This window comes from Pleurodeles waltl, chromosome 9, assembly GCF_031143425.1.
Source record: "Pleurodeles waltl isolate 20211129_DDA chromosome 9, aPleWal1.hap1.20221129, whole genome shotgun sequence".
Taxonomy (NCBI): domain Eukaryota; kingdom Metazoa; phylum Chordata; class Amphibia; order Caudata; family Salamandridae; genus Pleurodeles; species Pleurodeles waltl.
Window position 1 is genome coordinate 383,279,392 of NC_090448.1, and position 16,819 is coordinate 383,296,210.

General features: G+C 46.3%; 1 protein-coding gene across 4 annotated transcripts in view; it reads right to left on the bottom strand.

Moving 5' to 3' along the window:
- The window catches only part of LOC138259341 (cyclin-dependent kinase-like 1), a 231,599-nt gene that overhangs the window by 107,898 nt on the left and 106,882 nt on the right, over positions 1-16,819 (bottom strand). For 3 of the 4 annotated variants that reach the window (XM_069206992.1, XM_069206991.1, XM_069206990.1), the window contains exon 7: positions 4,257-4,339. In XM_069206992.1, the coding sequence (XP_069063093.1) occupies positions 4,257-4,339 (83 nt within the window). Of the gene's footprint in view, positions 1-3,387; positions 3,456-4,256; positions 4,340-16,819 lie in introns of all 4 variants that reach the window. The other variant, XM_069206993.1, reaches the window with a different exon arrangement.

A 16,819-nucleotide genomic window follows, 5' to 3' on the forward strand; every position in this document is an offset into this window, starting at 1 on the left:
CCCGATCAGCTTCCCTCTCCCTCGCAGGCACCCCACAGATCTGTAGAGCCAACAGCGTAGGACACTCATTTTTTCAACTAGCAGCCAAGGTTTGAAAAAATCTTCCCCTGTACCTCAGGACCGCATCATCACTCCAGCGATTCAGAGGAGAACTAGAGACCTGGATGTTCGAATGATCATTCCTGCACACACCAGCAGACAGCTCCAGCTCTTCGAGACCCTCATATGTGATTTGCCGCGCTCTATAAATATTTGCTTGATTGATTGATTGAATTCCAACTGAAGTGATGAGAAACAAAATTTATTTTCTTTACATTTTATAAAAAAAAATCGTATTTGATTCTTTATCGATTTTGTACTTTCAAGAAGTACATTTTTGACATTCATGTGAACTATAATGCTTAGAAACTTAACCATAAATCTCACAATCAGAACTACAATAAAAACAATGTGAAATAACACAATACAATACATCAACAAATCTCCCCACTCATCAGCCACTCTCTCTCATTAATACTACACTCTCATACACTCTTTATGTAGAAGTCTAATAGTTTCCCAGATCACAATACCTTTAACAAGCAAAAAAGCAACCCAAGGGACCATTTCTCTTTAGCCCTCCGTTGATGCCTTTTATGCTGGGTACTCCTAGTTATTTTGTTTCGGTCACTTCCATTGGGATTGATTCCTTAAATTAATAGAGATAGGTTGAGTGGGTAAGCTTATTCTTGTTTTACGAGGGTCAACTGCTTCTGTCCACATTAGCAGTCAGCTCCTCCTGTGGGCTCAGCTCACTCCTACCCTCTCATTCAAGCAGGGTGCCACAAGTGTTTCAGGATAAGACAGAGAGTCTCCAGAACAGACTTCAAGTGATGTCCCTTTATCTCTAGGATTCTGGCTGTCAAGCAGATAGTCAGGCAGATAGCAACTCTGGCTGTGCAGTAGTGCCTTGAGGACTCTATGGAGCACCTCCTCCTTTGTCAGAGAAAACTTGAAACCAGAAAAATAAGTGAGTCAACATTTCCCACTCTTATACAGGGAAGGCAGACAAGGGCAGTGGATGTTCTATGCACATTTTCAGAACAGGTTTGGGTCTGTTCTCCTTTTTTGTGTCCTTCTCAGGCTGCCTTTCAGACTCAGCCTTCATTTAGAGGGGTTCTTTTTCATTGCAGCATTGTCTCCAGGCTTGAGCACCCAAAACTGAGTCACAAAGAGGTGTGAGCAGTCTGCACCCGACTAGTAACAGCCACATCTGACAGTGATCAGTAAGAAAAACAAAGAGCTGACCCCCCTTATAAAGGACCGTTTACACTCTGACAACAGGAACTGCAGTCCAAACATTCAACCCTACCATCACTCACAGTACAGTTTCAGGAAGACTAATTAGTATTAAAGGGACCTAACTGAATTTCTAGGGGCAAGCATATCTCCTCTTCCCCACTTCAGTGTCTGGATTCCCACATTCCCATCTCAGGAATGTCAACAACACACTTCCACTGTCTGTGAAAGCAGCCGCACATCCATCTTGTGCACATGAAGCGGCCAGGGGCTTCGCAAATACAACATGCAGGCCTGTGTTACTCTTGCTCACTCAGTCATTCATGCAGTGTGTAACACGCTTCTTACAACACACGGTCATCCATGCACTCAGGAAGTCAGTGCTAGGGTCCATTGTTAGCAGTTGAAATGTATACAAGTGGCCCAGCAGGCTTATACTCTCTTAATGAAGTTAAGAAAGCCTGTTCATGTTAAGCTTACTACAACACATGGTGTGTTGCCCCCACCAAGCTACTAGCATGAAGCGGTGACTTGGACAGTGGTCTTCTGCCACCACTTAGTGCACCCCACTAACGTCCATGGCCGGTCTAGAGTCCAACTCTTTTAAAGAAGACCTGGCCTTTGTGCACACACTAGATTGCCATGAGGATAGGGTAAAAAAAAAAAAAAGAGAACCAGGAAACCAGATACTGACACTGGGGCACATATGGCAGAGAACACAACTGTAAACCATGCAGGGGACATTCCCATTCCAACAATAAGAATTTGCAAAGTCAAGGGGTCTAACGTTGGTGTTGGCCTGTTGGCTTTGCCAGGGCTTATTTTGTTTGTGAATGGTTTGTGTGTAAAGCCACACAAGCAGCAAGGTAACATTTTTTAAGGAGCTGCTGGTCTCTTCCACAAACAACAAACAAGCATTGCCTAAAAGTCAAAATTAATATATTTGTGGTAGTGTAAAAGCAAATACTGCACTAGTAGTTCCTGCCAATGAAGGGAACAAACAACTTATTGTGTGAATATGCACATATTGCAAGAGCAGAATGTCAACCCTCACAGTCAGGTAAGCCAGCGAATGATGTGGGCTCACTGTGGTCAATGCAGTATGTTCTGGTGGATGGAAGAAAAATATGAGTGACATTACAGCATACCAATGGATGAAGATTATTAGCTGCAAGCCTTTATAAGTATGTGCTTAATAGTACTTAACTTTTTTTTTTTTTTTAAAGGGCCTGATTTAGAGTTTAGCTGATCGGCTGCTCCGTCACAAATGTCATGGATACCGTTTCCTTTGTTACAAGTGGATTATATCCTATGGCACTCAGCCAAACTCTAAATCAAGCCCAAAATGTCTTGGCCAGGACTAAATATAAGCATTTGAAGAGAGACTAAAATATCTTGCAAAAGAATTTGGGAGGTGGTTTTGGCCACGATAAAGGACAGTTAGTTAAGACATGAGAGGGAAATGAGGAGTGGGTGAAAAAATAAGTACTGCAATAGAGGAGAAGGAGAATTAAAAGATCTAATGAAAGAACAACCTTTCCAAGCACTCGGTTCCACACCACAAGAGAAAGACGCATGTCCTACTACTTCAATGTCCTTTTTGAAAACCCATTAAAATCTTTCCGTTTTTTCAAACAAATCTAAACATTACACATTTTAATTCAAGGCAAAAGCACTGCCAGCTTATGGGAAAGCAAAGCAAGAGGATCTCAATACAATAGAAACATTAACACTTTGTACAGACGGAATCAGTAGTGTTCAATTGTCCCTTATTTATTTGATGCAACAGCCCATTTTCGTTTCCTTTCATATCAACAAGAAGCACATGAAACTGTGCAGTCTTACAAATGGAGAAAAGTGGACAATCCCCAAGGAATCTTAAATTGATATTAAGTTTGGTGTATTGCTCTATCATTTGTATAACCATTTTCTTTCACAACTCTGGATCTTTATTTACATTTTTCACTATAGACTATAAAAAAGGAAGAAAGTATCAGAGACTGAAAGAGTATTCAACTGCAATAATATTTGAAGACAGACTGTCCAACTTAAGCATCAGCCCCATCAACCTGATATAAGTAATGCCAACTGTCAAAAGTGTATTCTGACCTCCTTGTGGCTGCTTTACAAATCTCTGCTGGCTCAAAGATGCCTGGATACAGCTGTGGCAGACATTCCTGTGGAAGGATTAACTTTTAGACATAAGGGGTTAACTTGCCTTCTGAGAGCAGTTTTTATAGAAAGAATATATCTCATTTATATCCTTTACATGCAAGTGTTCTCTTTGCTTCCACAATATGAACTAAAAGAACCTTTGCTGACATTACTTGTCCAAAGTAAATAATGGTAGAATCCTCACCATCAAAGGTATGCATTGACCGATGAAGTGGAGTAGATGGATTCTTGCTAAGTATTTAAGCATCTGATAATGTGCTCCTTTTACCGTTTATGCATGTGAGGAACTTGAAATCCACAAAAAAATCTACAAAACTGTGATTGACAAAGCTTCCTAAGAGAAACAAGTGCATTCCTCTGTGAATACCCAGAAAGAGTGAGAAGCATTCCATGATGGTAGTCAATACTGACACAGTAAACACTGGTTTTGTAGTGGAGGTTTGAGACATAGGCTGAAACACATATCACCTCCCACTGTTGGACAGAACACTGACCTAATTCCTGCATTTCTCCTCCCATGGAGGTATAGAACACAGACTAAGTGAGCATCACCAATATGAGGAAAAGGAACACTGATACAATTGAACATTCCTTCTGTAGTGTACAGAACATTGATTTTAACATGCAACTCCCCCTTATTGAGATGGAATGTTGAAACAAGTGCAATAAAACATATCTTTTCATACATACAGAGAAACGTGACCCATCTTCACAACTTATCCCACATTCGATTATGCAAATGAAGTTCTTCATACAGAAAGTGCTGATTTGTGACTCCAAGTCTTTTGTTAACCTGATCTTACCAAGGCATCTGGCTCAGGGATTGTGACTCCACTGAAGTAAAGATTGGAGCTGTACACCTGCTGGTGGTGGAGAGTGAGGTCACCTGAGGAGGAAAAGAAGGAAGAGAATGACACAGCATCTTAGAGGTGTGTGGAATTCCTAGATCTCAACATCCAGGACATATTGTTTAGGGTCAAGGACAACAACTTTTCATATTTATTTTGTCCTTGGGACAAGTAGGCCCAACCCCCTGCAGCACAAATCCTTTGGCTGCCAGTTTACCGTACCACATTATGGATCAGGGAAAGGCATTGTCTACAGTAAAGGTAACATTTGCATCCATATGTTAATGCTGTTCAATCGTGTATTTATGGTTTATTATTGTAATGCCTTTACTTTATTATTAGGGTCAGTCCGCGCTAAGGAAATGTAAGCTCAGACAGCACTACTGATAGTAGTTCCAGTATAAAAATGTGTACACACGTTTGTAAAGTTGAACAGTATGAGGCTACATATAATGATCCCAGAATGCTCTCTGATTAGATGCAAATATTTGCAGATGCTTGAAAGGAATATTGAGGATTATTTGATTTCAAAATCAAAATGTTCATTAAAAAATGCAATGAGGAAAAAAAAGTTTTGCTAAGATACCATGACATTTTAGGTACTATTTCTTTGAAACATAATTTAGTAAAATATGTTCATGCATGCTGTTATTTAAAAAAATATATATCCATAATCTAACAAGATTATGGGAAACATGAAAATAAACAAGCATTGTCAAAGTCAGTAGGTGTGACATTGGTCATCAGACTTTTGATTTTGTCAATGCATGTCTTGTTTTGACATGGTTTTTGCAAAACATTATTGTTGTGGGAGCTGCTGGACCCTCACTATTATAAAAAACATTGGCAAATGCAAAACATTTTTTTGGTCTCAAAAAGCATACAGTAGTTCCTGGCTTTGAACAAAACTACTTTGGCCCATATTTAATCAAAATTTGCGTCATTTCTTTATTACGCAAATTCTGCGCAAACTTAACTACATATTTATGTTTTGACGTTAGAGACATTTAGCGTCAAAATATACGAGTTTGCACCATTTTTTGGATGAGTGAACCTACCTTGCATCAATGAGATGAAAGGTAGGCGTTCCTATCCAAGAACTGGTGCTGTACCCATAGCCCCATATTTATCCCCTAATGCTAAAATGACACATGGTGGGAGGAGGGGCTAAATAATGGTGCTAAGCTTGCTTAGCACCATTATTTAACGCCAGGGTCAGACCAGGCGTTAGGAGACCTGTGGACCCATTTCCATGGTTAAACACCATGGAATGGGTCCACAGGCGCCCTCCTCAAGCCCCAGGAACACCCCCACCCCCACCAGAGGGACACCGGAGGATATGGGATCCCAGGTAAGTCCAGGTAAGTATTTTTAAAATATTTATTTTGCCATCGGGCCCTAACTTGGGGCCCCCTGCATTGCACAGGGTGCAATGGCCATGCCCAAGTGTCCCCTGTGCTGGGCATTGGGGTGGTGGGCATGACACCTGTCTTTCCTAAGGCAGGGGTCATGTTTTTGGTGGTTGTACACCAGGAAAAGGCGCTAGTCTGGTTAGAGGCTTTTTTTTGTGCCTCTAACCAGCCTAGCGTCATTTTTTGACACACATCTTTCCTCCTTCCCTACTGCCACCCCGACCCGGCTAGTGTCTTTTTAAAGACGTTAGCCCAAATTTAGCGTCAGCTTGCTGCATTCTCTTAATATGGCGCCTGGCTGGCATTGTAAAATGACGCAAGCCAGCTGTATACTTTTTGGTGCAAAACTGAGTTCCTGCAGTTTTGCACCAAAAAAGTATGAATTCGGGCCTTTATGTGTTGATATCCTTGTGAAAGAGCACAATGCTGTCATTCATAGTGAAGCCAGCCAATAGACAGAAAGTGAGGGAGAGACAGAACTGTAATAAAAACAAAAGGTCTTGGTTACACCAGACCTAATAAAGCAGGGTGCATTGTATTTTAAAAAGTTGGACATGTACTTTTAAGTTTTACATGCCCTGGTAATGAAAAATTCCTAAATTCAATTTTTCACTATGATGAGGCCTACCTCTCCAGTAGGATAACATGGGGTACCTTATTACATTCAATAAGTACTAAAATTTGATTGGGAACAGGTAGAAACTTCATGTTTGGATTCAAATGAATTGTAATTTAATATCCACTTTAATGGTAAAATCGGATTTTAGATTACAGTTTTGAAAAGGCCACGTTTATAAAGTTGGCATTTCCCTGCCCTAAACTTTGAGGCCTTCTATGTAAGGGGGTCTTTGGAAGTTCTAAGCGACCCTGCAGACTGCAGTGTCCCTCTCCACCTTGTGGTTGCTCCCATTTCTCCCTCCACACAGACACCTTGTTACAGGCCGTGTTGCTCCTGTTGGAGCGTGCTGTTCCTGCCTAAAGGATAGGCATACTCCCCTCATTACACCTTTTAACGACCTTGCCAAAGACACTGTGCCCCAATTGGTCCACATTCCTCGTAGTGGTTTGTTGTACTATCATACTGTTAAATTCACTGGAAATACCCAGTATGCCATGGTTGTAGCCACTATAACAAACATAGGCTTGCTGTACTGCCAAGTATGTTATGCTTACTGTTATTTGTCTGTGTTCTCACTAACCTACTTCATTTTCCATTTTATTCATTGCTTACTTAATGTTTACACTGGCATTGTTGAGATACCACAAGAATCCTAAAGGCAGACAAAATCTTGCAAGAGTTGTGCAAATATCATCAGTCTTCTTTGTTTCCCCTGCTATACAAGGGAGTTGAGTCTGGATAGCACTGTTTGTTATTAAAGCAGTTCCAGGAAGCAGTCATCTTCCATGAAGTGTGCAGTCTTTGAACCTAGGAGAACTCTGGCCACCTCAAGGTAAGTAGGTTCTCAGTTCAACGCTAGTGTGAAAAACTATTCCTGCTTACCACAACCCCTGCCTTTCTTCTGAATCGCAGTAAGGCTTTCAGTTGAATTTTTCTAAAAAAAATAAACATCATGGATTATAGGCTGATTGAAAGAGCAAATTCCTTCACCAACTTAATATTATTTAGGTGCTTAACACCTAAGGCAAATATTTGTTGATTATAGAGTGAAGGAACTCTCCAAAGTTTTAATCAAACAGTACTGAGATAAGAATCAGTACTTCTAGCAATTGAAGACTAGTGTGAGAATAACACTGCTTTCAGGAAGTAAGGAACTACGGGCTAGACGCGCAAAGATTAGTATGAATTATTACCAAATAGCGATTGTTCGCAAATCGCTATTTGGTAACCACTATTACCATGGTACAAAAGTAATATCTAGCCCATTAGCAGTTCATAGTGGGTCGCAAATAAACCTACCTCATGAATATGAATGAGGTGGGTCACAATTTGTGACCCACTAGGATTCGCAGCCATCACAGGGATGGTGGCATGCTAGGGTCAGCAGACCACAATGTTTGTGATTGCTTTTAAATACAGCAATCATTTTTTTTTAACTGCAGCCCGTTTTTCTTAAAGGAAAATGGGATGTATTTAAAAATAAAAAATGAAAAGTTTCATTTTTATTTTTTAAACATTCTCAAAGAGGAAAGGGGACCCCTTCCCATTTGCGAATGGGTTACCACCAGCTTTGAGTTGGTGGTAAAATGTGAATGGTCTGCGACCGCATTTCGGTCGCAAAACATTTATACATACCGTAGTGAATCGGTGTTTGGAAGGGACGCCCCTTTCAAATATAGATTCACAACTCAAATTGCGATTTGGTAATAGGTTACCAAAACGCAACTTTGGGCTTTATACAGCTCAGTTATGTGAATCGGGCAGTTTGCAAACATTACATCTAGCCCTATGCTTCTGAACAATTATTTGACAAGACATAATATTGAGATGAAAGGTCAAGCAGCTAAATAGTGTTAAGGAAGGATTTGTGCAACTAACAGTTTCTTTCACAGGTAAGACACTACGGGCCTGATTTAGAACTCGGCTGACAGGTTACTCTGTCACAACGGTGACGGATGTCCTGCTCAACAAAATCTAAATCCTATTAGGTCCTATGGGATTAAGATTTCAGCAGACAGGATACCGGTCACCGTTGTGATGGAGTAACCAGTCTGACGAGTTCTAAATCAGGCTGCAAGTAATATAACCCTGTATTAACTATGATTGTTTTTCTATGAACACCAAAGGAAAAAAACAACTTAGCATCCTGTCTAAGTACAAGGAATCTCTTGTTCCAGATCTCCCTCTCCGGAGTACTCTCCCTAATTCTCTTCTCCTCATCTGGCCACTCTGAAACTCTGGAATTCTAACCGCAGAGCTGGTGCTGCCAGAAGGTGGGCATTTTGAGATCATTGTTCCAGAGGAATGTAATATCCAGTTACTCTACGTGTTTCCAGCTTCCTGGGCATGTTAATTGCTCCCTCATCAGGCATGCTTATTGGGCCCAGCCAGTGAACAATAGGATCTGGGTGTTACTGGTCAAAGGCCACCCTGTCAGGATGGAAGCAGCGGAGCTGTTACCCACAGTACTTACATTTAAAAGATGTTGCCTCAGCACACTCACAAAAAACTTGACACCAGGCTTCTGTTAACCTAAACACCTTGGGACCTGTGCGGGGAGGAAGGAAATTCTAGAGCTGTATGGGGGAGGGGAGTGTTTCCAGAAGTTTCTTCCACTTCAAATCTGGCACTAGTTATGAAAATAGGGCCCTCAGATCTGCTCTCCAGTACACTCATAGACCTGTGGAAAACTTCAGAAGGATTGCTTTTTACTTTAGATAACTGCTTCTTGAGGCTTGCCTTGTTTTCCAGATGACTGCCCTGCTGCTTGAGGCCTGCCTTGTTCTTCCAAGGACTGCCTTGCTGATTGAAGGAGAGAGGACCATCTCCTTGAGCCCAGGACTACCAGAGTGACACCAAGGGCTAGTTGGTTGACCTCTTCTTCTCAGTCACAGCGACACAACAAGCTTCAGAGGCCTCCCTGCAATTGCCAAGCTGACCTACTGCAGCTGGCTCTCCCCGGACCTGCAACTGGACTTGCGTGGACCTGCAACTGGACCTGCCTGAGCCTCGCTAGCCTCTGCTAGGGTGAGTTCCTAATCCTCAAGAGGTACCTCCACAGGTCCTGGACCTTTAGCTGACGTCAGTTGAGATCCTACCACACCAGACTTGCCAGAATATAACTTATGTAACTTATCAGCAGGACTAACCTTGTTCCCGTATCTGGCCCACCCTCCTTCGTACTCGGCCTTAACTTGTGACTTTGTCCCGGTCTAGCACGACCAGATATCCACAGTTAGCTCTTTCTGCTTCTTGGTGCTATTTTTACTTAAACTTTTAAAATTGTATGTCTATGGTTCTAGTGATTGGATTTTTGTTGTTTTGGTCTCATTTTATTTATTCAATTTTACTCTATTTTTTCCATATGGGTCAAGATTTTCCTTATGTTGTGTTTTCACTTTATTACTGTTTGTTTGATACATAACTACTTCGCACATTGTTGCTAAGTTAAGCCTGACTGCTTTTTTGCCAAGCTACCAGAGGGTTTGTGGTTCACCCTGTCAAAGATTTTTGTTGCTTGAGAAGGGATTTCACACTCCTCAATCAAATGCAGAATTTCCTACAATGTATATTTGTAGCTCTGGGAAGATCTGAAGTCCTTTATGAACTAGGGCACAGGCAAAGATAATATTAGAAAAGTAGGTGGTCAGAACATCTAGTGCACAGGGCTCAGAATTTGGATAAACAAAACACCTTATTGATTACCAGAACTACTATTTGTCTTCTCTTCATCTAGCCCTTTTAGGTCGCCATCTAAAGAATGAATGAATTAATGAACATGGAGTAGCTCTTTCTAGATTGGATTTGTACGCACACCAAAAATTCAAAAATAGTAGGCTAAATTTATTTCTAAATCTAAGGTGGATAGTTTTGGTTTGATAGCTGGGGGACGCAAAGGATAATGATACTTACCCTATAAACATCTGTTTGTGGCATGTAGTGCTGTAGATTCACATGCTCCTGCTATCTGGTGTTGTTACCAGAGTTGTGCAAGTTGTTTTTCTTTGACAAAATCTTTCAAATCATGAGTTTGAGTGACTCCTCCTCTCGGTGATATTGCGCATGGGCATTAACTCCACTGTTAGATTGTTTTCCTTCAGGCAGGTGAGGAAGGAGTGTGTAAAGAAAAAGAGATGTCTATGAAAATAGTAAATGTATGAAGTGTAACTGCAATGGCCACAGGTGTCTGGGAAGGAGGGAGGGTACATGTGAATCTACAGCACTACATGTGCCATCCTGCCAGGATGGTGCATATACACAAATAGATTCTTCTAGGGTAAGTAACATAGGCCCTCATTACAACCCTGGTGGTCGGTGTTAAAGCGGCGGTAAAACCGCCAAAAGGCCGGCAGAAAAAAAATTGAATCCCGACCATGGCGGAAATCGCCAACATAGACAGCCACTTTAACACTCCGACCGCCATGGCGGTACAAACAAACACTGCGGCGGTAACCGCCAACAGACAGGCGGAAGACAATGTACCGCCCACAGTATTACAACAGGTCAATCCGCCACCTTTTCCGGGGCGGATTCACTGCAAACAAAAACCCGGCAGAAACAGGACTTGGAAGGGAAAACGCTCACCTCTACACACCCCACGAGAAACCAGGACGCCATGGACCCAGAACTCCATATACTACCTGCCTTTGTCTTCCTGCTCCTCTACCAGGAGCACGAACGCCGACGGCGAAGACCACAGTGAGTACTGTACCCACGACACAGGGGAGGGGGGAGGGAAAAGAGAGTGACACACACACGCAACACCCCCGCCCCCACACACTACAACACACACACACACTAATACATGTTGATACATTACAGTTACACCCTCCAACCCCCCCGGAAGAATGCAAAGACAAAAGGAAATGATTGTAACAATTGTAATCAATTAAAATCCAGTACTCAAAAATATATATATATACATGATTAACAAATATATACACCAAGAAAACAAGTCCAGGTACTGCACCATTTATAGTCTGTGGACCACTGGGCCCAAAATGCATGGGCAAAGCCCACACAAGATACCCAATCAAAACGGAGAGAACACTGCAGGGCATCAGATAGAAATACAACAGGCACCTCAGGGGGAAGGGAAGGAGGGGCACCTCAGCTGGATGAGTGCACGACGCCAGATCCACAAGGGGGCTCCATGCCCACTGCTGTATCCTGGGGAGTGCAAAGCCACAGTTTCTCAAGTGGATAACAGTCTCCACTGGTTCTGGAGGGGGCTTTGTGCCCAGAGTGCTTCATCCTGCCAAGGACTGAGGTAGTGGATGTGTTCTGGAGGGGACTTTGTGTCCAGAGTGCTTCATCCTGCCAAGGACTGAGGTAGTGGATGTGATACTCCACTGGTTCTGGAGGGGGCTTTGTGCCCAGAATGCTTCACCCTGCCAAGGACTGAGGTAGTGGATGTGACACTCCACTGGTTCTGGAGGGGGCTTTGTGCCCAGAGTGCTTCATCCTGCTCGTGGCGGCCTCAGTAGTGGCGGTGCTTGCGGCGCTCATTGGTCTGCAGTGCTGGTGGGTGGCTCAGTGAACGTGCTGGTGGTGGCAGTGTCCTGGGCAGCAGTGCTGGTGGCGGCGTTGTCCTGGGCAGCGGTGCTGCTGGCGGCGGTGTCCTGGGAAGCGGGGCTGCTGGCGGCGGTGTCCTGGGAAGCGGGGCTGCTGGCGGCGGTGTCCTGGGAAGCGGGGCTGCTGGCGGCGGTGTCCTGGGAAGCGGTGGTGGTGGCGGTCTTGTCCGCCGTGCAGGTTGGTGGTGACTTCCCTTTCTTTCTGTGCCCCTTCCCCACTTTGGATGGTGGCGCTGCGGTCTTCCCACTCCCAACTTTAGTCCTGGGAGAGCCCTTGGTGGCAGGTGTTTTGCCCTTCTCCCTCCGGCCAGTGGGCAACTTCTTATGCTTCTGAGGTGGGGGACTGTCCGTGGTCTGGCTCCTTGGCACACTGGCTCCCCTGCTGCTTGGCGCACTCCAGAAGTCGGTTACCGCTGGCACCACTGTTCCTGCTGATGTGGTGGCTGAGGTGCTGGGTTGGGACCTGGAAAGGAGTGCCCTTGGGGACTGAAGGCATGGGAGAGGTGAGGGGAAGAGGTCAAGGTTGGACAGGAAAAGTTTTTTAGACACACTGGGACGGGTAGATGGAGGGGGTTTGGGAGTGGAGGAAGAGGTAGTGGTTGTAGGAGGTGTACGTTTGCTGACTTTGGGTGAAGGTGCATGGGCTGGAGGCTGTCGTGAGGTGGATGGCTGTTGGGTGGGTGTGTGACTGCGTTTGTGTACCTTGGGAGGTGGGCTCACAGGCACACTGGGAGAGGACACTGGGGATGTGTGAATGGTAGTGGGGGTGGTGAGTGCACGTGAGCGGTATGTGGTGAGGGGTGTGCTGGTGATGGACATAGTGGATGAAGATGTGGTGCATGCAGGTGTGAGTGGAGACGTGACAGGGAGGGAGGAGGGAGACGAGTAGGAGGGGGGACACAGTGGTGGCAGTGGATGTTGGTATGTCTGCATGGGTATGATGCTTGTGTGAGTGCCTGTGGGATGTGTGGTGCTTACGTTTGCCAGAGCTTCCCTTGTGTGTTGAGGTGTGTGCATGCTGGTCTGATGGTGTGCTTGGGATAGGCTGAGGTACAGGGGTTTGGGTCCGGGTGGAGGAAGTTGGAGGGGGAGGCTGGACACAGGGACAATGGCTGCCATCAGTGCTGAGGCCAGAGTCTGAAAAGCTCGGTGTTGGGCTGCCTGACTAGAATGAATGCCCTCCAGGTATGCATTCGTCTGTTGCAACTGCCTCTCTACACCCTGGATGGCATTCAGAATGGTAGACTGCCCAACAGTGAGGGATCTGAGGAGGTCAATGGCCTCCTCACTGAGGGCAGCAGGGCTGACAGGGGCAGGGGATGAGGTGCCTGGGGCGAAGGAGATGCCCACCCTCCTGGGCGAGCGGCCACAGGGCACACGGTGAGGGGTTGCTGGGAGGGCAGTGTGGGTAGGGGGGTGGCGGCTGTACAGGTAGATGCGGGGGGCACAGAGGGGCCCGCCACCGCAAGGGAGCTCCCATCAGAGGAGGAGTCCATGTTGCTGGTCTTAGCTCCTGTCCCTGCCGTGGAGCTCGCCTTGTCCTCCGTCCCACTGGTGCCTTCAGACTCCATTGTCTCGCCCTCCAGGGCCATGTGGGATGCAGCTCCCTCCTGCTCCAGTGCCACTGCTCCTCCGCCTGATGATGCTATTGCACACAAAAACAGGGAGACCAAAAAAAGGGGGGGGAAGACAGAAGAAAGACATGTTGAGTGCATGCAGTACCGCTACCGTTGGCGGACACTACAGACACAGAAGCCCTCTGCACTACGCCGTGCACTTAGAGGTCCCTAATTAATCCCAGGGAAATGGGGTACAAGGCCTATGCCCGATTGCTGCACACATGGAAGTCACAGGAGCCTGACTAGGTGTAGTTGGCTCTGAACACTGGTGGGGTGGGGTTCCACATGGCCTGCCTTACGAAGGGACCTTGCCTACTAAAGTCGCCCTTGCCTAGGGGAACCCACAGCCCACCTCCCCCACCCAGGCACTTCGTAATGCGCGCTGATTCAGCTGAATGAGGGTGTACTCACCCCCTTGTGGCAGCTGTGATGCTCTCAAGCGCCCATCTAACTCCGGATACGCCACCGCCAGGATCCGGAACATCAGGGGGGTCATGGTGCGACGGGCACCCCTCCCATGTTGGGAGGCCATCCCCAGCTGGGCCTCCGCCGTCTTCTTGCTCCAGCGGCGAATGTCCTCCCATCTTTTCTGGCAGTGGGTGCTCCGTCTGTGGTGGAACCTCAGGGTCCGGACTTCCTTGGCGATGGCATGCCAAATATCCTTTCTTCTGGTGGGCGCTGACCTACAGGAATAGTACAGGGGAAAAGGTACAACATTAACCGTCCCGACCGTCACAGTCATTGGCCCACGTTCCCACCCTTGCCATGACGCGCATCCACTCACCGTCGTTTCATGCACGCCTCATTCTCCCCCCCCCATCTTCCATCCACACCACTCCACACAGGCATTGCCCATCCATCATGCTCACAGTGTACTTACCTGTTTGTCTGGAGGACAGTAGAGTAGCGTGTACTGGGGGAGGACCCCATCCACTAGTTTCTCCAACTCCTCCCTGGTGAAGGCAGGGGCCCTTTCCCCAGACACATGAGCCATTGTCTCTTCCAGACTGAAGTCACAGCAGTACTTGCAGTGTAGGTCCTCTCCTGTCGAAGATCAGGTATCAAGTGAGTGAACAGAGAGAAAATGGCGGTGACGTCCGCGGCGGTGCGTACCGTCACCGCCGGCGTACATCGTCATTGGCTCCTGGGACCCATAGGGTCCAATGTTAACCAATGCAGGATTGCGCCATGTTCTTTGATTGCCTACCGCGACGGTGTACAACGCCAGCGCAGTTACCTCATATCACCTTGTCCCACATTACAGGTCAGGCAGCCGCCATTTCAGGGGGCCACAGGGCATTAATTTTAAATGCGTCACACATATCTAGGCCTTGCATACACATTAAGACAGGGACATAGCGGATTGAAAAATGTGTGCAATAAAGTTGTGTTTTCGTACCTCAGTGTTGGCTCACCCTTTGCTCGCTGTTTTCATCCATTGAGAACGCCCACTGGGGCAGGTGAGGAGATGGCGGCATCCTCCGGTGTAAAGACCGCTGGTGGACCTGTCGACAATGGAAGAGCGACATGTAATTGTCACCTACAGACTGGACCGTGCCACAATCCAGGAACTGTGTGCCCAGTTGGAGCAGGACCTGATGTCAGCTACCCGCCATCCCACAGGAATACCCCCTCAAGTGCAGGTGCTGTCTGTACTCCATTTCCTGGGAAGTGGGTCTTTTCAGACGACAGTGGCCATAAAATCAGGGATGTCCCAGCCTATGTTCTCCAACGTGTTGTCTGCCCTGCTGAAACACATGCGCAGCTACATCGTGTTCCCTCAGGTGGAGGATTTGCCTACAGTGAAAGGTAACTTCTATGCCCTGGGACATATCCCCAATATCACTGGTGCCATTGATGGGACACATGTGGCCTTGGCCCCCCCCGTGGGAGTGAACAGGTGTACAGAAACCGGAAGAGTTACCATTCAATGAATGTGCAGATGGTGTGTTTGGCCAACCAGTGCATCTCCCATGTGAATGCCATGTTTCCTGGCTCAGTGCATGACGCTTACATTCTGAAGAATAGCAGCATCCCTTATGTGATGTGGCAACTCCAGAGGCACCGTGTGTGGCTATTAGGTGAGGACATGGACCCTATACAGTGTGACTAGGTGTCTGGGCCTGGGGTTGTCCCTAAGAGTTAGTGTGTGTCTAACAGTTGTCCCTCGACATTTGCAGGTGACTCTGGGTACCCCAACCTGTCATGGCTACTGACCCCAGTGCGAAATCTCAGGGCAAGGGCAGAGGAATGCTACAATGAGGCCCATGGGCGAACTAGGAGGGTTATAGAGAGGACCTTCGGCCTCCTGAAGGCCAGATTTAGGTGCCTCCATATGACAGGTGGTTCCCTATTCTACTCACCAAAGAAGGTGTGCCAGATCATCGTGGCCTGCTGTATGCTTCACAACTTGGCTTTGCGACGACAGGTGCCTTTTCTGCAGGAGGATGGTCCAGATGGAGGTCTTGTGGCAGCTGTGGAGCCTGTGGACAGTGAAGACGAGAAAGCAGAAGAAGAGGATATCGACAACAGAAACACGGTGATTCATCAATACTTCCAGTGAGATACAGGTAAGAAGACATCACTGCCTGCTACATCTGATACACTTGTTCTACCTCTCATCTGTCTGTCACTTTCACCCAGTGTATGGACCCTGAGTTGTCACTTTCCCTTTCAATTTCACAGATGTGGGTCCCACTGTGTGACATCTGCTTTGTTTCCTCATGGACTAGAGCTGTGTGACATAGGTATGTTGACAATACAATGGATATTGCATTTTTCCTCAGTTATTGCAAATACACATTTTCGAAAGCACAGACAGACTCCAGATAGTTTTGTGATTTAAGGTTGTTTATTTAAGTGCTAAATATTGGAGGGGGTTGTAAAATGGTCAGGGGTGATGGTGGAGGAATGTCCATGGCAGAGTCCAGTCTATTAGTCTCACAGGTGCATTGTCCAAAGGGGCATAGGAAGTGGAGTTGGGGCAGTTGATGGATGGACAGGATGACAAAGTGGGACAAAAGGATGACAATCAGGGTGGTCTCATTTCTTGGCGGGGGTCTTGGAATTGTTCTCTGTCTTTGTCCTAGATCTCAGGGACCGTTTGCGGGGTGGTTCTCCATCTGAAGGGGGTGGGGTACTGGTGTCGTGGTCCTGTGGCGGTGCCTCCTGTCCACTAGCGTCGGCGGAGGAGGTGGGCAGTTCATCGTCCAGGCTAGTGTCAGGGGCCCCTTGTTGTGCCACAGTGTCCCTCCTGGTGTTCACAAGTTCCTTCAGCACCCCTACAATGGTGCCC